Genomic DNA, 19,681 nt, shown 5'->3' on the forward strand with positions numbered 1-19,681 from the left:
CTGAAAATCCTAATTGTCTGAAGGTTATCTCTCATCTACCTCAACCGTATGGCAAATAGAGAATGAATTACAGGTGTTCAGTCCAAAACATTTGAAGGGAATGAGGGTACCTGTTCTTGCTCTATACCAGGATTTGTTAAATGTAGTCTGAGCAACCCTAGGGGGTGCCACAAGATCCTCTCAGGGATAAAAAAATAAATCATAATTAGTTGCAAGATATTAAATATATTTGCAAATATTTAAAACAAAATCACTCATGAAATGAAATTACAGTATATTAGTATGTAAGATATAATATTGTTATATGATATGATTTAGTACATGAATAGTCTACAAATGTATCATATACAGAACATAGCAGTATGTATAATTCATATAAACATAAATTCTTTTGCGATTCTCCATAATTTTTCAAAGTGCAGATGGATTCTACAAACATAAGATTTAAGAAATGGTATACTGTACTGTACTATATTGATGCCTAATTTGTCTATTTTACTTTGATCAAGAATATATTTAGAAAATCTACCTATCTAGAGAGTATCTGGTGGGAAAAGCATTGTATTCCTTGAGCTTTGTAGATTTAAGTTGAAATGTTTCAGATCCATGTATTTGAAACAAAATTAAACTTTACCCTAATTTATTTTAGTTCCAACAAAGCTAATCCCAACAGTAATTTGGTTGAACTTAAAATTGACATCAGTGCAATAGCTCATGTACAGATCAGAGGGTAAGTACATTTATTCTGAGTCAAATCTAAAATAGTCATAATTATTTAATTTGTTGTGACTGTGTATTACGGTATTTAGACATTTGTAATTATTGACTCCCAAATATGATAAGCCTTAAAGGATACTTCTTTTCAGAAGGTTTGTTGGTTACCTAACCAGAAAAACAATTCTTACTCATCTTCTTGTGTTGCTGTATGCATGGCCAGGTTGTATATTTGCCTCTGGTATATTGGCTTAACTGTAAGCTGACAGACATGTGAGGGTGATAGAATGAGATAAATCCATGCCAATAGGTCTTTTAATTGATCACATATTATGATAAAACTTAAATTATGAGCTTGACAGTTCATTCAGTCTTTGGCAACTTTGTGTGTGTTTGTGTGTAAATCTATGACATCCTGTGCCATTCTATTCATTCTTATTCATAGAGCAGTCTTTTCTCACAATAAATTAGATTTAAATTTACAAGTTAGTGAAGAAATAGTCAGAATTCCTTTAGGCTACCCAAGAAGGTCTGTTCATGCAGCAGGATTGCTTTAGGGCATGATATTCACAATGTTTTTGAAATTTTTTCAAGTGCACAATACAGCAACATGGAAAACTCATCTTCAAGAACATATGGCCAAAGTTCTATTTGGGACATGACAATACAGTATTCTTAACTATATTATTATAAAATAATTTCTTAATGTGTTAATTTTCTGACATGAAAATTAAATGTTTAATGCTAATTACCTGATCCATATAAGAATGCTGCTGATGGAATAAAAAATGATACATATCTTTAATATTCTATAGGTGAACACAGTTGACAATAGCTGTGTATTTTCTAAAAGAATATCCTGCTATATAGATATTGCTCATATCATATACTGTATAATAAAGGCTTTTTCTTATTTCCTAAAGAATATTCAAGGGAAGTTTTAAAACAATTTATACATATCCAGTTAAGAAGACATACTTTCTTGAAACATTTTGTTTTTTTTTTTTTGTTAATGTCTTTAAAACATCAAGAATGAGGATTGGCATCTATTTAACTGATGTATTATTTGTTTAGTAATTTTGTAATTTGTATTGGCATTAAAGGTTAAACTGTACAAGAGTATTGAGAGTATCTAGTACTAAATGAATGCATATATATGTGATGTTGAAATGGTAGCCTTTTGGGAAAGTGTAACTAGTGTCAGAAGTGTCCACAAGGAGGTCAAAAAATTCAAAATGCTGATTACAACTATGCAATTGAAGCCCTGCCCATTTTTTGCATGTTGTGCATGAATCCATATAAATTTTTTTTATTGAGGCTTCAATCATAAAGTTGTGCTACCATTTTGATATTTTGACCCCCATCTTGCATAGTTGTCATAGTTGCTATCTCTTCCCTAAAGCTTGCAGAGCTGTATCATGAGCATTTCGGTGGCACACCTCAAGATTTGTAACTTTCTTTCTAAAAAACCTACCTGAGCTTTATCTTTAGGGAAGTACTTATTAATAATTTATATAAATGAATCAATAGAGGATCAACTATCATTTAGTATTCTACTTCTGCATTTATTTCCTTTGTTAAGCAAAACAAGAGATCTCATGTGATTTTGTTTATGAACTGTTTCAGAGTCTCTCATCCTCCACAAATTGTGTTGCCAATTCATAACTGGAAACCAAAAGATGAACCTACCAAAGAAGATGAGATTGGACCTTTAGTGGAACATATATATGAGGTTAAAAACAAACATAAATATAAAAATAGTTTCCTAATAAGAAATGGCATATTTTATGCATAATACACAAAATGAAGTTTATTGAGAATTGAGAAAGTATTCTTGCTCTGTATTTACTTCCTCTGTTCAGCTGGGTAAGGAACCTGTAACCATCCTCCTTACAATTAGCTACATTCCCTGCACTTCTAGACAGCAGGGCTAATTTTGAGTTTTGTTGTGAATTCCAAAAACCTTTGGAAGGAAGAATCTCCACTACTACAAATATCTGGAAATGCTGATTGCAGAATCTTGCTTTAGGCAGCATTAGTTGTCTGAGCCAATTAGGAATTCTATTTATTCTTCAGTATCTAGAAATATTCCATCAGAATTGAAAGATTGCCTGCAGCTTTATTGTATTTTTGGTTTCCCAACTAAATGTAGCTGTGTTTGGGAAAAAAGCATAGTGACTATATTCAGTTGGCATGCATGAATGTAGCAAGAGCTGCACTGGATCTGTGAGACCATGGCTGATTTATGGCTATCTATTATTTTAAATTGCTGAGCTATGCTAGGAAAGCAAAGCTGTAACTGCCTATTTAATGTTTTCTCTTTCTCTCCCTCTCCTAAAATTTTGCTCTGAAACAGGTACTGGAATAATCTTAACCATTAGATATATATATATAAGTATACTACATTCCTTAATTTTTGATTATATATCCTTAATTAGGAAAGATAGTAAATCTCTATAGCCATTCCTTCAATATTATTAAGATTTTGGGACATGAAGAAAAGTGATTTTTCCTAACATTTAATTCATGCCCTTATCCCAGAAACTAGGCATATTAGATAAATCGAGCAATCTACACAAATCAGACTAAGTTACAATAAAGTACAAATTAAAAAACAATTAGGAACCACATCATGAAATGAATGTGGACCTTTCATAAATGTTAATATATATTATTATCATTCGATTTCAAAGGATTACTCAAATGACCTCTATGGAGGGAGTGATATATAATGAATGCATATTCTCCTTGGAATTTGATGGATAACAAAATTTCAGAGTGAAACAGGATGTTTCACATATGGTTTTATTTACAAACCAGTAGGCAAGACAGGATGGGCAATCTCAGAGGGAACTATGGATAACAAAATATAAACAAAATTATAAACTGAAATATTACAAGGCAAGCACTCTTTATGTCAGATATTGAAGGCTTACTGAATGCTGCTGATAATTGGAGTTAAGTTTAATATGCTATCACACGTTTAGCACATTAGTATATTAAAACCATATCTATCATACTTTTCGGCTCTGCTCCTAAAACCTCTTATTAAAGAACTATAATATGTCAGTACTATTTTGAATAAACTGAAAACATAGCTGTATTGGTAAGATACAAAGTGGGGGAAAGAAAGCTACAGAGTTGAGAACATTTGTAAAAGATTATTTGAGCTGACATCATATTAAAATACTTATTTTACTATTTACCAGAATGATAACATAGCTGCTTTAGCAACATATCTTTAAAGAGACAATTTTGTAATGTTATAATATTGGAAATGGTATTGTGCTCCCAATTATCTTTTGCACCTAATTATCAGAATTCCAAGAATACCTGTGGCAAAGTATTAATAATTGACTACAAGTACTCCTCACTTCTCATTCAGAGACCATTCAAACAAGATAATCCAACAATAAAACAGCGAACACCTTGATGCAAACAAAGTCATCACTAAAAGACAACATGGGTTTGTCAAAAACAGATCATGCAAGACAAATCTTATTGCATTCTTTGACCAAGTGACAAAATTAGTGGACCAGAGGAATGCTGTAGATATAATTTACTTGGACTTCAGTAAGGCATTTGATAAAGTAGATCACAACCTACTACTTGATAAGATAGAAAAATTGGGTTAGATAGCATCACTACCAGATGGATTCGTAGCTGGCTGACAGGCCATACTCAGTGTGTGGTCCTCAATGGAACTGCATCTACATGGAAGGAAGTGTGTAGTGGGGTGCCCCAAGGCTCTGTTCTGGGCCCAGTGCTCTTCAACGTCATCATCAACGATTTGGATGAGGGGATAGATGGGGAACTCATCAAATTTGCAGACGACACCAAGCTGGCAGGAATAGCCAATACTCCAGAAGATAGGCTTACAATACAGGAGGATCTGGACAGACTCGAATACTGGGTGCTATCTAACAAAATGAATTTCAATGGTGAAAAAAGTAAGGTTCTACACTTAGGCAGGAAAAATAAAATGCACAGGTATAGCATAGGTGGTACCTTGCTCAATAGTAGTAACTGTGAGAGGGATCTTGGAGTCCAAGTAGACAATCACTTCAGTATGAGCCAGCAGTGTGCTGCAGCTACCAAAAAAGCCAACACAGTGCTAGGCTGCATTAACAGAAGGATAGAATCAAGATCACGTGAAGTACTAATACCATTTACAGTGCCTTGGTAAGGCCACACCTGGAATACTGCATCCAGTTTTGGTCACCACGATGTAAAAAAGATGTTGAGACTCTAGAAAGGGTACAGAGAAGGGCAACAAAGATGATTGGGGGACTGGAGGCTAAAACATATTGAGAACGGTTGCTGGAATTGGGTATGTCTAGTTTAATGAAGAGAAGGACGAGGGGTGACATGATAGCAGTGTTCCAATATCTCAGGGGCTGCCACAAGCTATTCTCCAAAGCACCCGAAAGCAGGACAAGAAGCAACGGATGAAACTGATCAAGGAGAGAAGCAGCCTAGAACTAAGGAAAAACTTCCTGACAGTTAGAACAATTAAACCGTGGAACAACCTGCCTCCAGAAGCTGTGAATGCTCCAACACTGGAAGTTTTTAAGAGGAGACTGGACAGCCATTTGTCTGAAATGGTATAGGGTTTCCTGCCTGAGCAGGGGGTTGGACTAGATGACCTCCAAAGTCCCTTCCAACTTATTATTATTATTATTATTATTATTATTATTATTATTATTATTATTATTATTATTATTATTACTATCATCATCATCATCATTATTATTACACCGAAAAAGGAGGTTTATGACTGCAAAGTTGCAGTCTTTGCATCTTTCACATAATTACATTTATTTATTTAGAGAATTTATATGGCCATCCCCTCATTTTCAATGACTCTAAGCAGCTTAGAAAAAACAAAAAACTCAGTATAAAAAGAATAAAAACAGTAGTGCCCAGAGACCAAAAGCAATCAAACAAGCTACTTGATGGGCTCCATCCCACTCTGGGTTCCCCAGACCCACTGGCAAAACCAAATCTTCAGAGCCTTGCAAAAGACTGTCAAAATGAGAGCCAGTCTAACATCCACAGGGATGATATTCCAAAGGGAGTGATCTACCACAGAGAAGCCCTTCTTTGGAGTCCCACCAGATGTATTTACTTAGGAGAAGGGACCTGCAACATTCCCTGCCTCTCCAGTCTCCCCAGGGTTGGTTGGGTTAAAAGGGAAGAGACAGTCCTTTGTCAAGGGGAGGAAAATTCAGATAAGATATGTAGGGCTTCAAAGGTGATAACCAGCAACAATTTGCACACAGAAGCCAATATAGCTCCCGCAGGAGAGGTAACATATGTGCACACCTGGATCTTACAAAACCAAGTGTGCCACTCATTTTTAACCATTTGGAGCTTCTGGATGCTTTTCAAGGGCAGGCCCATGTAGAGGGTGTTGCAGTAGTCAAGATGGGAGATGACTAGGTTGTGAGTGACTGTGAGCAGGGATTGTTAGTCCAGGAAAGGGCATATCTAGCACACAACCTGCAGTTGTTGCATAAATGCCCTCCTGGCCATGACTGCCACTGTTCTTCAAGCAGGAATTGTGAGTTCAGAAGAACCCCCAGATTACACACTGGGTCTGCATAGGGCAATGCCATCCCATCCAAGCTGCCGTAGGATCCTGTCCACTTCCTCAGGAACAGCAGGGTAAAACCATTCCCAGATAACTGGGCAAGAGTCTGCCCCAGGTGCCTCTAAGTGGGGGGGGGATGGTGATGGTTTGAGGGTGCTGAGAGCAAGTGCTATAGTACCTATTGGGCTCACCTTACCCCTGACTTTTCACTAATTGGAGGAGGTTCCCCTTTTAGATCAATAAAAGAGTGCTGTTGGAATGGCAGGTGTTGAAGGCAGGATAGGGCAGAGTAATTCACTGGTGTCAGGTAATGGGAGATATGAGCAGTAAGAGGGAGTGCTTACAGGGAACACAATCTCAATATTTAGTATCGATCTCATGTTCTACCCCTCTTGCACTCTGTGTGGGCCCAGCCCAACCTGTAATAAGGCTTGCCTTATTGCTGACTTGATTCTTTCCAATAGGCATATCTGGCTTGTATCACTGAGATCTGGCTGGGCCCAGAAGGAGGTGTTGCTCTCTCAGAAATGTGTCCAGCGGGTTATTATTATTATTAATTTTATTTGTATACCGCCCTTCTCCCGAATATGGCAACAGCCTAGACTTCAGTGCTGAGGAGGCGGTGTGTGACTGTTGTCATCAGACAATCTCTGATAGTTACCAGGGCCATGGCACAAGTGCCTGGCTATGAGCCCCTTTTTCTTAGGTTGGGCTCAAGGGAACAGGTGGGATTGCTGTTGCTGCACCAGTGTCCCTATCCAGGCTCCTGGACCTCACCACGGGTCTGGCAAAGGAGTTCCCCAGGCTTATATTCTGGGGACTTCAACCAACTATGCCTGGGAATGGGGTCAGAGGTAGCTCAAGATTTCGTGGAAGCCATAACTTCCATGGACCTGCCCCACGTTATCCACAGCTCGGCTAGCAAAAGACAACCCAAAATACTTCAATTCTTCCAATCTCATGACCTTCTTAAGTAGGCATCCTTTTGGGTGTTGGGAAGGCCTCTGATACCTAGTGATACTAAAGGCAAATGTACAAATGAGACAACTAGCGGTATATTTCCCCCCTCCCCTCCATCCCAGAAATTCAGCCTGCTCTAAGATAGGCTTATAAAGAAAGTGGAAATTAATCCATTTTTGTCATAATTAATATGTCTTTATACTCACAGATTCATATGATACAGGAAAAAAATGTACTGGGAAGGCTGATGAAGCATCAGATTAATTAAATAATGGAGACAAAATAGGAAATGATCTGAAAAGCAGAAGCTTGAAAAGAATCCTGAATGTAAAAACTACATAGTTAAAAGGAGAGGCATAAGAAAGCAACCAAAAAGTGGATTTCCTCAGTTTAAGGCATCTGGGACATATTTAGATTATAATTCCAAGAAATTCCACCTGATTTTTTTAAAACTTACAGTCCCAATCCATCTGGACTGGAGAGGGTTAACTTAGAGCAATGATGACCAAATGAATATTGGTCTAGGCAGGCCAGTCTTGGAAACATCATCTAATTAGATTTTCAGTTTGCACCATGATGGGGAATTTTTCATAAGTTTGGCTCAAGGGGTATTGATAGGATTGCAATTTTGAGGTAGGAATAATGTAAAAAATGCATAATGATGTGAATAAAAATTTTGGTAAATATTTTATTATTATTATTTATCCAAATAGTTGCACAACATTGGGCCGAGTGCTATCAATGATACAGTTCTGTATGTGGAATGGCCAGTATTGAGCAAAACAGAATTCCTTCTTTACATCCTCCACATTCAGACACATGGACCTCTGAAGTGTCAAACAAATTCTGCAATTAACAGTTTGGAAGTAAAGGTAACAGTGTCTTGATTCTCCTATTCAGTAAAACTTTGCTTTTTTAGACTTTTAGAAATTTGATAATGCCAGTAAATGAATTCTATAATTATATATAAATATTTTCATCTAGGTCATTTAAAGCTTATTTCTCTTTTTCTGCAGTTTACTGTCCCAGAAGACACTCCAGAGCTTGCTGCTTTTTTAAGAAATTCCTCCATCTCTCACTCTGTTGGACGGAGAGAAGCCAAATTGGTGGAGTATGAAAAAAACTCGGCAAAAATTCTGGTGAGATGGATGTTTTTGTGCTATATACTCAAAGACCCTCATTTTAGTTGATCATGGAAGAACTTTTTATAACTTGTCTTTGTCAGGACAAAATATTCACAACACTCCAACTCCCCTTGAATATTAATTTATTTTTTTCAGGCATATAACATCATGACTTAGAGAAACATTTACAGCTATCTAGTAGACAACAAGATGTGGAACTCTCAGATCAGTCTACAGATATAAAATTAGCTGTATCTACACTGGACACAATAAGATTTTTTTTATTCATTTCCATATGCAGTTCTACTTTTGAATCATAATGATGTATTAAAATACTTTTTGTTGAGTACAAGAAAATATCCTATCCGTGCAATTGGATGGTTTTCTCTGTTCATTCTATATGTAACATTCTCTAACCTATTAGAGAAATAAAGATATAATACTGTAGTTGGGAAAAAGAGACAGAATGAAACATATAAATTGTGAATTACTTTTATTCTCCTATTGATTCTACTCTGTTTTATTTCATAATATATTTGATGCAAGTTTAAACCTAGCATGATTTAGATTATTTTTAAAATCTGCTAATTCAATACCAGTTAACAGATAATTCTCATTCTTCATTTCTTTTCCTGATTATCAAGGCTAAGCAAATATAAATTCTAAATTCTAGGAAGACTATCTATGGAACAATTATTACTCAATCACAGAGGCACTATTCATCTATAATGCTTCAAGATGTTAGATTTTTTTGTAATAACTAACCTGTAAACTACTAAAACAAATTCAAGAAATGGCTATCCCAGTTGTTAAACTCTGTGTACAAGTAGGTTGGGGAAAAAGAATCTGCAGTATTATAGTAAAAATAACAATGCAGGTTTTCCAGTAGTTTGATTGAAATGAATTGGATTTGGACAGGTAGCATTTCACATTCTAGATCTTTCTCAACTTCTATTTTTTAATACACGTTGGAGGGGAAGATGAAACAGGTTATGATATGATTAACATATCTTACCACCAAGAGACCATCCCTACTGCATAAAGAACTCTGATAAATTGAAAGACAAAAAGGACAAGTATAAAAATGGAAACAGGGGCACATAACTAAGGCAGAATATTGGCAGATATGCAAAGATGAAGACTCAAGATGAACTAAGGCTTGCGACAAAAGTAAAAAATAACAACAACAAAAAAGCTGTAAAAAAAAGTTAAGGAAATGATTGGTCTATTATTGGGAGAAAGTGGCAAGAAGGCTTGCAAAAGGGAGAAAGTAGAACTACTTAACTCGTTTTTTGCATCCGTATTAACACAAAGAGAAAAAACAGTCCAACCTATCAAAAACAGTCCTGTAAAAAACAGAAACACAAGTTAAGATAGGCAAAAACATGGTAAGTGAGCACCTATCCACCCTAGACAAGTTCAAATCACAAGGACCAGATGGATTACACCCCAAGGTTCTGAAGGAACTGGCAGATGTGATCTCAGAACCACTAAACTATATCTTTCAAAGATCCTGGAACACTGGAGAACTACAAGAAGATTGTAAAAGAGCTGATGTAGTTCCCATCTTTAAAAAAAGGAAAAAAAGAATGGATCCAGGAAACTACATACCTATCATCCCGACCTCAATACCTGGGATGATTCTGGAAAAGATAATCAAGCAATGAACAGATCATGCCAGACAAATCTTATTGCATTCTTTGACAATGTGACAAACTTAGTGGACCAGAGGAATGCTGTGGATATAATTTACTTGGATTTCAGTAAGGCATTTGATAAAGTAGACCACAACCTACTATTTGATAAGATAGAAAAATTTGGGTTAGACAGCATCACGACCAGATGATTCATAGCTGGCTGACAGGCCATACTCAGCGTGTGGTCCTTAATGGAACTGCATCTACATGCAGGGCTCTGTTCTGGGCCCAGTGCTTTTCAACATCTTCATAAATTATTTGGATGAGGGGATAGATGGGGAACTCATCAAATTTGCAGATGACATCAAGCTGGAAGGAATAGCCAACACTCCAGAAGACAGGCTTAAGGTACAGAAGGATCTTGACAGACTGGGCGCTATCTAACAAAATGAAATTCAGTGGTGAAAAAAGTAAGGTTCTACATTTAGGCAAGAAAAGCTAAATGCCAGGTGGTACCTTGTTCATTAGTAGTCACTGTGAGAGGGATCTCGGAGTCCTAGTGGGCAATCACTTAAATATGACCCAAGAGTGTGCTGCAGCTGCCAAAAAAGCCAACAAGTGCTAGGCTGCATTAACAGACAGATAGAATCAAGATGACATGAAGTGTTAATACCACTTTACAATGCTTTGGTAAGGCCATACTTGGAATACTGCATCCAGTTTTGGTCACCATGATGTAAAAAAGATGTTGAGACTCCAGAAAGAGTACAGAGAAGAACAACACAGATGATTAGGGGACTGGAGGCTAAAATATATAAGGAACGGTTGCTGGAATTGGGTATGTAGTTTAATGAAGAAAAGGACTCAGGATGACAGGATAGCAGTGTTCCAATATCTTTGCCACAAAGAAGAGGGAGTCAAGCTATTCTCCAAAGCACCTGAAAGCAGGACAAGAAGCAACGGATGGAAACTAGTCAAGGAGAGAAGCAACCTAGAACTAAGGAGAAATTTCCTGACAGTTAGAACAATTAACCAGTGGAACAACCTGCCTCCAGAAGTTGTGAATGCTCCAACACTGGAACTTTTTAAGAAGAGACTGGACAGCCATCTGTCTGAAATGGTATAGGGTTTTCTGCCTGAGCAAGAGGTTGGTCTAGATGACCTCCAATGTCCCTTCTAACTTTATTATTATTATTAACTGCAGTGATTTGCTTAACAACTGTAGCAAAAAAGTTTATAAAATGGGATCTGACTCATTTAACAATTGCCTTGCTTAGCAATAAAAATTTTAAATTCAATTGTGGTCATAAGTCGAAGAATACCTGTAAAATGAGGAGAGTTTTTGAGTCCTGGCCTGCAAGTCTGTTCAATTACTACAAAAATCACAGCAAAATAGTCTTTGAATCTAAGTTATATGCATCTGTTTTTTGTTTTGTTTTTTAAGTATCTGACTTAGCCTTTAATTATGAAGCTCTTTTTTGATCTAGTACAACTGTGAATAGAAAAAAAGACATGTCTTCATTGATCCTACATTACAGGGAATAAACACTTTGGCTAGATTAAAGAGTGATTAAATAAGAAAAGCTAAACAAATACTTCCTCTAAAATATTGCCTTTCAGTAAGTTCTGTATAATCACTTTCCTGTTGAGGAAGTGGACTGAGTTTAGAGGGAAAAAAACACACAATCATTCATTCAGTTTTAATGAGGAAACATTCTATAATTTGGGGTACAAATTTAACTTTGCATTTACAGAATATAACATTATGTAACATTATTTTTCTTAGAGCACATTTTATTTTACAAAAACCCAGCTTATAAAGTTCTGTACTAGGAGACTTGGGGATTTGCACACAGAAGGCTTATAACTTAATATTTGTCATGTTTTGCAATTGGCATCCACTCATACATGCACATATGTAAAGATTGCTCCTCCAACTGACGATCATTTGTTCTATTTAATGCAATGACTACTTACATTATGATGATTTCTTCTGAAATGCTAGGAGTATTCTTAGCAAATGCCAATACTTTTTAAACTATATCTCATAAAATGCTTCTATTCCCTGAACAGCACTATGCTTTCAACAGCACTATGCTTTCAACATAAAAAATGGATTTTCAGTATTCATTACATCCCAAATCAAATAGCAAAAGGAACTGAATGCTGACTGTTTCAACAAATCATATTTCAGATATTGATGGCATGATATGCAAGCTTGTGCATCCTATTAATAATGTTTTAAATGTAAGGAAAAAGGAATATTGTTAGAATGCTATGAAGACATTAGTAAATATCAAGACAAGTACTGCTTCTTTATACAGCTTACTGAAAAAATTGAAATTGACTTTTAATACCAAAATTAAATTTTCATTCAAAAATAAAGACTTTTTTAATGGACAATTTTACAATAAGACAGTCTTTTCTTAAAGAGGTCTAAGCTGATGATATTTCTCTTTTTTAAAACTTAACATTTCTTATATTTTATTACTTTTAAAAAATAAAAGCTGAACAGGTTGGTATTCTAGTTTCCCCAGTTGGAATTTGACTCTTGTCAATATCTTCAATAAATAATTAATATACTTTTTTACTTTCTGTATAGAACTGCACAAATGTTGAATGTTTAATGATCACCTGTTCTGTGGGGCTCTTGGAAAAAGGGAAAAGTGCTGCATTGAAAATCCGATCTCGTTTATGGGCTTCAACATTTCTACAGGTAAAGAAATGCAAGCTAAATGTAAGCTATCCTGTTCATAGAATAAATCTGTAAATTGCAACTGTAAGCATAAGTGCCTGTTTCTCAGAGATACTGGCAGTCCCACTTTACTTCAGTTCATGCATCAACAAGGAACCATTCTGATTTCTAACTAATCAAACATAAATTTCATTAAATATGACATGTATTTCTTTTTCTAATGTTTGCAATAGACCATTTTTAAACTTGTCTTGTAATAAAAGATTCAATGTATAAAGCTGTCCTGAAAATAGGAAGAGCGACTGTCTGATTTCCCAGATCTTCAGCTTTCACTTCCAGTTGGACCATACTAGTTCTCAAGAAAATGCAAGGATTATGTCATTCAGGACAGTCAATCAATTTATATTTTTTTCTGGAATATATGTAAATTTTGCCATACATTACTCCCAAATTGCTCAGTGATTTCAGGATCTCATCAATGAATGAGATTATTTATTTTATTATTATTATTTTATTCTGCACCATTGACTTAAAACAATCTTTCCCTGCCAAAATACCACCTTATCACGCTATAAAATACTTTAAATGTTCAGGAGAAAAAAAAATAGGAAACCCATCTCACTAAGAATTCTGTTCTGTGATATATTACAAAATAATGGAGCAGCGATTGCTTTCAGATATAAAAGTATAATTTTGATTTAATCCATTATCATTAATTTTAAGAATAAAGAATTTGTTTTTCATTTTAATGAATTTTATGTTTATATTGATTTTGTGTAATTTATTTAATGATTGCCTAACATTTCACAGTATTAAAATAGATTAGATTTAGATTTTATTAGATTTATATACCGCCCTTTCCCGAAGGACTCAGGGCTGTTTACAGGGCATTTTAAAATCACATCAATATAAAATACAAAGTTAAAAGAGAATTAAAAGATTAAATTATCCCTCAAAAAAAAACTCCAGTTAAAATTCTCAGCCTGGGTCAGAGAGCTCAAAGAGCCAAGTCTTCAGGTCCCGGCGGAATGAGCGTAGGTCAGGGGCAGTCCTGAGTTCCACAGGCAGCTGGTTCCAGAGGGCAGGCGCACCCACAGAAAAGGCCCTCTCCCTGTGTGTTATCCGCCGGCAATCTTTTACCGGCGGCACACTGAGAAGACCCTCCCTCTGCGAGCGCACTGGACGAAGGGAACTTGATGCTGGCAGCAGATGTTCCCTCAAATATCCCGGACCAAGCCATTTAGGGCTTTATAGGTCATCACCAGCACTTTGAATCTCACCCGGAGAGCAACCGGAAGCCAATGCAGCTCACGGAGTAGAGGGAGTATCGGGAGACCCCCATCACAACTCGCGCGGCCGCATTCTGCACCAGTTGTACTCTCTGAATGGTCCTCAAGGGCAGCCCCATGTAGAGAGCATTGCAATAGTCTAAACGGGAGGTCACAAGTGCATGAGTGACTGTGCGTAGGGCATCTCGGTCCAGGTAGGGTCGCAACTGGCGCACCAGGCGAACCTGGGCAAAAGCTCCCCTGGTCACGGTTCGTATATGATCTTCAAAATTGAGCCATGAGTCCAGGACGACGCCTAAGTTGCGAGCCCTATCAATGGGGGGTAACACCTCACCTCATCATTAAAGGTGGAATAGTTTGGTTAGCCCAAGATGCCGGTACGCAAAGCCACTCAGTCTTGGCAGGATTGAGACGAAGCCTGTTTCTTCCCATCCAGACCTGGACCGCCTCCAGGCAACGGGACATCACGGCGAGGGCATCGCTGGGTTGGTTCAGGGTGGAGAAAAAAAGTTGGGTATCATCAGTGTACTGATGATACCCCACCCTGAAACCACGAATGACCTTGCCCAGCGGCTTCATATAGATGTTGAACAGGAGGGGCGAGAGAACCGACCCCTGAGGGACTCCACAAGCAAGAGGCCTTGGGGTGGATCTCTGCCCTCCCGTCAACACCGACTGCGAGCGGCCCAGGAGATAGGAGGAGAACCACCGTAAAACGGTGCCTCCCACTCCCAGCCCCCTGAGACGTCGCAGTAGGATACCATGGTCGATGGTATCAAAAGCCGCTGAGAGATCTAATAGGACTAGGACAGAGGAGCAATCCCTGTCCCGAGCCCGCCAGAGATCATTCACCAGCGCAACCAGTGCCGTCTCCGTGCTGTGCCCGGGCCTGAAACCCGATTGGTACGGGTCCAGATAATCAGTTTCCTCCAGGAACAGAGGAAGCTGTTGTGCCACCACGCTCTCAACAACCTTCGCCAAAAAGCGAAGGTTGGAGACTGGACAATAGTTATTTAAAACAGCCGGGTCCAGGGCAGGCTTTTTGAGGAGTGGTCTCACCACCGCCTCCTTCAAGGCGGTGGGGAAGACACCCTCCTTCAAAGAAGCAGTTATTACTGCCTGGAACCAGTCTCATGTCCCCTCCCGAGTCGCATAAGCCAGCCAGGAGGGGCACGGATCCAACAAACAAGTGGTAGAGCTCAGCCTCTCCATGATGCTGTCCATATCATCATTAAAATAACACTTGCTGACTGTTCAATCTTGTAGCTAATTGTAATCTGTTTGGTTAAAGTCTAACATTTTATCACAAACTGGAGCTATATGAAGCGAGATGATTAAACAAGCTTGAGTAAACAAGGAGCTTAAGGTCTCCCCCAAAGCCAACAGAGATAATGAAGGCTGTTGAATCAAAGCCAAGAAGAATAAGGAAGAATTTGGCTGAGTTTCAAAACTTGAATGTAAACAGAAACATATGTTAAATTTTATCATTGATGTAGTTGAATCTTCAAATCATCCGTTGTTTAATTCATTCAAAAAATAATTAGTTTTATTTCATTATTAATTGTATTTCTAGTATGACTTCTATTGATTTTCTATACATATTAAATACAGTGCACAGCCACTGAAGAGGCAATCTATATAGCACAGAATAAGCAATGGGAAACCATGAGCACCAAAGCCTTAATATGACCACAGATTATTCTCTGGGGAGCTGCCAAGCTCTCTCCCCACCCACAGTTTATTAAAAAAAAATGTGTCAGAAGCCTGATACCAATCTTATGTTATAACAAAACAATGGTTTATATATAACTTCAATTTAAAGAGAGAAAAATGTTGGTATTTGAAAGCAGATTACAGCCTAACATTCCCAGATGGCATATAGCCTTGAAAGTCTTAGATGTGACAAATGAAGACTTTAAAGATTGCCACAGAATTTTACTTTTTATTGTCATAGATAAATGACAATAAAACATTGATAAATGTTTATAAACCTATTCACTGTAATGACTTGATTTAATAATTTTCATTGAAATGAAATGAAATGAAAGTTACTTTTTGTCTTGGGTCTCGTTCATGTGGGTACTCTTCACCAATACCATTCAGTGGATGCATGCATTCCTTGGCCTGAAAAATATGTGAACCACTCACTACCATAGAAGATTATCTATGATACTGCTGTTCCTGTGTAGAAATATCCTCCCCCAATATAGCTTAGCAAGCCAAATGCAATGGAGCTTGATTATATGGAATTAGTGGCAAACCTATTCACACAGATCACTCAGATATGAAGAGAAATCTGAATTCTCCTCAATAGAATTGATCAGTGAAGCTGGATAAAACAATTACTTTCTTCTCCTCCTCCTCCTCATCTTCTCTCAGGAATCCCACCTGCAGGCCAGATGCCCTTTATTTTGTCCTTACATGCCTTGCTTGGTCTATATACCTTTGGGATAGGTTATTGATTTCTGTTGTTGTGCTTCATTGAGACCAAAGCAGGCACCATAATCCATCACTAGGCCCACTGAGAACTCATTTAAATTGTTTTAACTACTTAGGTGGGCTGATAGGTGATGTGCTTTCCAAATTACCTCTGCCTGACTTTGGATAGTATGCAAACAGATTTTGTACTCAGCATGTCTTGGAAGTGCTTAGATATTTGGAATCCAAGTAGCCATATGTTTCACATTTGCTGAAACTGAAACTCATTTTTAGTATGATAATAGATTTGAATATGTTTAACATTTTGGAAAGGTGCTAGTACTCCAGAGAATGATAAAAGATATCAGACATTTGTGGATTTCTCTAAAAACCTTCATCTTGATAACATAGATATAAAGTTGTAAAGCTTAATGGAAAAAAGCATTCTTCATTTTTTTCCTGTTTTAGCCCTTGCCAAAGGAAAAGATAGATAAGGAAGAACAGGCCCTACACTACCGATGTCTGATGTGAATGCCTTTAAAATGTCACCAACTTACATTTAAATGAGCCAGTTTGGTCCAGTGGTTAAGGCCCCAAGTTAGAAAGTAGGATACTGGGGCTAAGGTGAGTCCCACCTTAGCCATAAAAGCCAATTGGGTGGCCTTGAGTCACTCTCTCTCAGCCCAACTTACCTCACAGGGTTGTTATTCTGGAGAAAAGGAGGAAGAAGGTACGTTGGATATTTTCACTGCCTTGAGTTACTTATAAAAATAATAAAGGTAGGATACAAATAAATAAGTAAATAAACACACATGTGGATTAGGATCCTGAATAGAACAAGAATCTTATTTTCATGGAATGCTTACATATTTTCATGCAATGAGAGATTGCATATTTATAAGCCCATAACATTCAGAGACAAAGCCTGACATGGTACATCGGAACAAGTCCCATATCCAATATTCTTCGGACAAACTGAAAATAATTTCTGGGGGAAAAAATCTTAAACCTGTATTGGGAAACTGTCCCAGTATTTAGCACATAGCTTCTACCAGTCCTGTAATATATTTTGAACAGTCCTCTGTTTCTACTATTCCGCCAAAAATGAGTGTTTAAGCACTAGAAGCTTAAATCTGGCCACACTCAAGAGAAATATATCAACTGAATATGTAAGAATGGAAAATATAGGGTATCTATTTCCAAAAGAGATAAGGAGGATTCAGTTGCAGGTAGTTACTGGTTGAGAATATTGTACTAATAGCTTTCTACCACAGATAAATTGTTCTGCACATTGAAATGATACATTGTACAATGTTTTCCCAGATCAATTCCTCCACATCTTCAGTTTATATTAAGTGATAAAAATTGAATTCCTAGAGCTTATGAAGCAATTGTGAGGATTCAGTGGCCCAATGCACAGTTTAAATTTTTAAAAGAAGTTTGGGTAATAATAATCCTCAGGAAATACTGCAGTAGTTTCTGACAGGATCAAAACTGAAAAAATGGTGTCCATTAAATAAGGAACTAGTGAAATGGAATAAATGCAAGAATAACATGATTATTATAATATCAAAAAGTAGATCTTCAAGTTGAAAGTTACAAATAACAGTTGTAACTGTTTCTATTTATATTTTTGATGCCTATCACTGACCAGTGTAAGATCTAGTTTGTTTTTATTAACATCTGTAGAATAGAGGTGGGAGTACATTGATGGCATTTACAGATAACCCTGTCTGAGAGAGACAGTATTATTACTACAGGAAGCCATCAAGAAATTATACAGAGTGAACTGAGTGATCCCATGACCCCAAATAAGAAAAGTGGAATGCGGTGAAAAAAATACAAACTGTTGTGGCCATATACCAGTGGATTAATAATAAACATGCTTTCCATCTTTGTGGATTCAGTAGCTGGAAATAATTTAAAAAGATCAGGAAAGGAGATAACATTAAAACATCATATAGGGTCATGTATTAATGGGGATTGTTATTTTATCTTAAGAACTCATTTTATAGAAGACTTTAATATCATAGGAGGATTCTACATTTCATATTAAAATTGAGAGTAACTTTTCTCTCTCTCTCTGACTCTCACACACAAGTGTGTGTGTGTGTGTTATTGTATCAATAATAGTGGATGTTGGAAATAAAGTAGAAATCAAAGCTGTTTATAACAATTCTTATAAAAAGTATTATCTGAATTATTGAGATTGTCTAGAAGGAAAAGAATTTGAGATCAAACCATGTCACTTTCTGTTCTGTGATTATAAGAGTAAAATCAATAAGTGTTCAGATTTCTTTTCATTTGCTAAACTAATTTAATAGTACACTAAACAATGTAATAGTAGTCCATCTTCTGTTTTGAAACATGGAAGGCTGCTTTAGAAAGAAGAGCATTTTGAATCAAAAGAGACCAAGGAAGAGATCCTTGACTCTTCCTCACAAAATGCTTCAAATCATTCATTCAAATCAAATATTTTCCCCTTTTAATTGGAATACCGTTAAACGTGTTTGTTTTAATTCTGATAACACATTTTATTCATTTTTATTCAACTTGTGCTGGATTTTCAAAATTAGCTCTTTGATTAATATAAAAATAAGCACCTAGAGGAGATCAACCCTGACTGCTCTTTAGAAGGCCAGATCCTGAAGCTAAAACTCAAATACTTTGGCCATCTAATGAGAAGGAAGGACTCACTGGAGAAGAGCCTAATGCTGGGAAAGATTGAGGGCAATAGAAGAAGGGGACGACAGGTAATGAGGTGGCTGGATGGAGTCACTGAAGTAGTAGGCATGCGTTTAAATGGACTCCAGAAGATGGTAGACGACAGGAAGGCCTGGAGGAATGTTGTCCATGGGGTCGCGATGGGTCGGACACGACTTCGCAGCTAACAACAACAAAGCACCAAAATATCTATGATTTAAATCTAGTAAAATCTTTTATTCTAAATTTGATATAAAGCACAGCCTAGCATTTACACTTTGAAGATAAAAATCTTATCAGTGATCATGATTTCAAATTTTGGAAAATCCTGCTCCATGCTATAATATTTCCATCCATCCTATTTCTAACTCCCTCTCTTCTGTCCCCTCCATCATCTTGACTGCAATTGCCCTTTACTGGAATCCTTTGGAAATTAAATGCCTATCCTGTTAAACTCTGTACATCCTTTGGAAGGAAAAAAATGTCTTTATGAGTCATAGTTTAGCCTTCCTTTTTCCCTTTCAGCTGAATTCTATGTTAATATTACT

General features: G+C 36.9%; 1 protein-coding gene across 1 annotated transcript in view; it reads left to right on the plus strand.

The window, feature by feature from the left end:
- Positions 1-19,681, plus strand: part of ITGA8 (integrin subunit alpha 8) — a 147,126-nt gene that overhangs the window by 95,445 nt on the left and 32,000 nt on the right. Inside the window, exons 23-27 of the mRNA XM_083376432.1 lie at positions 650-730; positions 2,341-2,446; positions 7,981-8,139; positions 8,284-8,406; positions 12,631-12,744. Coding sequence (XP_083232558.1) covers positions 650-730; positions 2,341-2,446; positions 7,981-8,139; positions 8,284-8,406; positions 12,631-12,744 — 583 coding nt within the window. The remainder of the gene's footprint in view (positions 1-649; positions 731-2,340; positions 2,447-7,980; positions 8,140-8,283; positions 8,407-12,630; positions 12,745-19,681) is intronic.

The sequence above is a fragment of the Vipera ursinii genome, assembly GCF_947247035.1.
Source record: "Vipera ursinii genome assembly, chromosome: Z".
Lineage (NCBI taxonomy): Eukaryota > Metazoa > Chordata > Lepidosauria > Squamata > Viperidae > Vipera > Vipera ursinii.